The 3,356-nt window shown below is 53.0% G+C and overlaps 1 protein-coding gene across 1 annotated transcript in view; it reads right to left on the bottom strand.

Annotated features, from left to right (window-relative positions):
* Positions 1–14: 14 nt before the first annotated feature.
* Positions 15–3,356, bottom strand: part of PHACADRAFT_188983 (uncharacterized protein) — a gene marked incomplete at its 3' end in the record, with an annotated part of 5,201 nt that continues 1,859 nt past the window's right edge. The window contains exons 6-14 of the mRNA XM_007402329.1: positions 2,981–3,312; positions 2,893–2,924; positions 2,603–2,835; positions 2,496–2,564; positions 2,287–2,443; positions 2,166–2,227; positions 1,120–2,111; positions 625–1,058; positions 15–577 (exon numbers count right to left, since the gene is read on the bottom strand). Coding sequence (XP_007402391.1) covers positions 15–577; positions 625–1,058; positions 1,120–2,111; positions 2,166–2,227; positions 2,287–2,443; positions 2,496–2,564; positions 2,603–2,835; positions 2,893–2,924; positions 2,981–3,312 — 2,874 coding nt within the window. The remainder of the gene's footprint in view (positions 578–624; positions 1,059–1,119; positions 2,112–2,165; positions 2,228–2,286; positions 2,444–2,495; positions 2,565–2,602; positions 2,836–2,892; positions 2,925–2,980; positions 3,313–3,356) is intronic.

Below are 3,356 nucleotides of genomic sequence, written 5' to 3'. Positions count from 1 at the left end.
CCTAAGACACTCACGAGATTATCAAGCAGCGCCTCCAAACGTTCCAGCCGATTGTCGAAGGACGAGAAGCGCTCTTGTAACTTGAGAAGCGTCTCTTTGACGGAACCGTTGGAGGTCGTTTCTGCGAGCTCCTTTGATGCTCGTTGATAGAGCAGAAGGTTGTGCTTGAAAGAATGGACTGCGAGTCCTGCAGACCCGCTTTCATCTCCGCTTCCTCTCTTGGGCCTGTCTGCAGCGTCTCCGCCGCCTGCCTCGATATCGCTTGCAGCGCCCTCTTCCTTGCTAGCAGAGGTGTCCTCCGCCGGAGTGGCTTCCGACTCTTCCGCAGCCTCGCCATTTACAGCCGCCAAATTGGAAGAACCGGCGCCCTCAGCGTCGTTCAAAGGAGGCTGAGCGGGATCATCTTCCCTGTCTTCTCCGGTATTGTTCGCGGCAGAGCTCTGAGCGTCGCCGCTATTTGCAGCGTTAGAGCGGCTGGCGGCCATGGCGAAGGCGTATGCCGCGAACGAGAGCTCGTCCTCTTGGGCCAGTGCGTCCTCCTTTTCCACCTTACATTTCATGCATATGTAGGCGTTTCCTGCGAGAATTAGCGCAAGCTGCTACGGATGTATTCAACAGTCTTACCTGCGCAATCAATGCAATGCCAGAACGGAGCCTGGAGAGCCTCGCGACAGTAATGGCAGTTGTATGTGGTCGGTTCGGCTTTTTCATCTGCAATAATAATACTATCCATCAGCGGCAAAGTCGCCAAGAGAGACCACAAAGTAGGCAGACCGGTTGCACGTGAGCTCACGACGAGTTCTCTCGCCTGCAAGGCCAGATCCCACTCCTCTCTCCTGGAAGTCGGATTCCTCAACTGATAGATGGCGTGCGAGGGGAGGTGGCTCTTCTTGTCTGATTGACGAGTTGCAGGCTCAAGTGCGCAGCTTGGGCATAGATCTATCGTATCACTAAGTATCTCCATAAGCTTGCCGGTCTCGGTATCGATGTGGAGGCAGTCAAGGCAAGAGTAACGGGCCGACACAATGTCACTGCTGCATGCATCGCAGTATAGACCCCTGCGTCGAAGTTGAAGTCGTTAGGTCTGTCTTTCCGGATATGCGGCACCCGAGCACTCACCAGTGCACTGCTTGTCTCCGTCGTATGATCAAGGAGAGTTTACGGTAGAGCTGCAGATCCTGCTTTGAACACAGTGCCGCAAGTGAGGCAAGCTCTTCCGACTCGTCTGCGGATAGTGCCGTTTGATACGAGGGCAGCCCGGGGAACGCATTGGCATCCAGTCGGCCGTACAGCTTGATGAATCGCTGCCTAATCCTTCGACGATCTTTCAGGTAGGACCACTTGAAGTGACCGGCTTTGATTCGCACAACATTTAGGATACTGTCAATCGCGAACCTCCATAGTGCACGAGCCCTGTTCGCCGCAAGCGCCTCCTGGCTGGGTTCAAGGTAGGAGAACCGTATCGGCGCGACATGAAGCTCGAAACGACCCAGAACTGCGGAGTCTTCCAGAACAGTGTCGAAGTTGCCGAAGTCGTTGAGGGTGCCAAAGATTCCCACGATCTCGTCGCACTCCACGCTGAGCGTGCCTGAGTATCGCTGGATCCCCGATGCGCGTTCCTTGTTGAAGCTAATCGCGGACCCTTGGAGCTTGCCGGTGACGGTGAAGTCGCCCGTCCCGTCCATGCCCGATCCGGTGACCACTCCGTCACCGCCTCCGCCGTCTGCGGGTAGAGTGAGGTACAGAACACCGACCGAGAATCTACCAGTGAAGGTGCCGTCGAACTGTTTCGTCGACGTATGACCGCTCCAGACGGCGGAGTGACCGTCGGAGATAGGAGTGTATTGGACTTCACCTTCGTCGTAGATCTCAACGTGTGGGTCAAGATCTTGTTCGGGATAAAGGAGTGGCTCCGGGGGTTCGTCTTCCTTGACGATGTCGAGGTCGGTGTATGTGATGTTACAGACCTTGAAGTGTCTGTATAGGAACCAGAGGTTATAGACGGTCAAGAATCTCCCCTCTGCTTTGGACTTGGACTGGAAGTATATAGCAGACAGATATTCGCTGCTGTTGCTCACTTCTGTGTCATCGGCGTACTTGCAGTAGTAGTACTGGGCGAAGTACTTATCACCCCACGGGCGACGGTAGAGAAACAGGGTACTTACAATCCCATAGGAGAACTTTCGAAGCTGCTCTTTTGGATCGAGGTTCTGCAGTTTGCACATCGCTAATATTTGATATCCGTGAGTTCTGGGGAAGAAATCAAGGCAGGGTCGCAGAACAGACCTGTCAGATGTTCAGCACGAGTGCATGCCGCACCGTAAATCTTGCCCAGAGAGCCGACAATGTTGACGAGCTCCTGAGGATGCAGGGAGACCTTGCGCGCATGTCGAAGCACGTGCCACACGCGATGCAGCAGTAGATAAATTAGAGGAAATAAGTTCTGAGAAGATAGTAAACTGTAAGAAATTGATGCATACTGGAGCTATACTCACCTTCTCGAGACGAGCAGAGCCGACCACAAACTGAAGTGTATCTAATGCGTCGACGGAGTAAATAACCGACTCTAATTTTTCTTGATTCTGGCTTCTTCGCTCTCTACATAATCCCTGAAGCGATCAAAGAGATGGTCATCCAATTCTGTCAATTCGAGACCGTTGTAAGCACCAGCGAGTATCCGGTCCAGGCAGTAGGTAGGCCAAATGTCGTTCTGAAAGTAGTCGATAATTATGTTATTCCCCGGGGATGATTTTCGTACTTCCTGCACCATTATTGCTATTCGCGCGAGCAAAAGCTGGATACGACGGAAGTAGTAGGAAAGAGTGAGTGGAAAACCTGTAACAATACGTGAGAGGTAGTTCTACAACGATTAGACGTGTGCTAAATCCGTACCTGCTGCCCAGTACGCCATCCATTTGGCCAGGCTGAGAATATAAGTCTCAATCTCCTTGGATACTGCGCAGTGCGAAAGATCACGAACCTCCAGTCTTTTGGCCGAGCGTTACTGAAGGCATTCACTTCGGACACTGAGACGAGCGAAGATGCATCGTCATCGAACGCCTCGAGCAAGGGTTGGATGCGGGAGATGGTGATATATTCCAGAGCCCACTCGTCCTCCGGAAGGATATCGCGACTGGTGACTTGTGCAATTTCCTGTACTTTGGTCGAGTCAGGCTCGCCGCTGGAGGCCACGATTTCGTGAATGTCTTTGAGAGCTTGGCGTTCCTTCTGCGTATTCGCCCTATGGCGCTCGGCAAAATACTCGCGCAAGCTCAGCACAAGACTCCGAGCCTTGGTGGTGCCTTTCCACCCCTGGCAATACAAACCTCAGTGTGCGACCTTCAATATTACCCCCC

The sequence above is a fragment of the Phanerochaete carnosa genome (assembly GCF_000300595.1).
Source record: "Phanerochaete carnosa HHB-10118-sp unplaced genomic scaffold PHACAscaffold_104, whole genome shotgun sequence".
Classification (NCBI taxonomy): domain Eukaryota; kingdom Fungi; phylum Basidiomycota; class Agaricomycetes; order Polyporales; family Phanerochaetaceae; genus Phanerochaete; species Phanerochaete carnosa.
The sequence above is the reverse complement of the archived record's forward strand: the minus strand, read 5'-3'. Positions and strand labels throughout refer to the sequence as shown.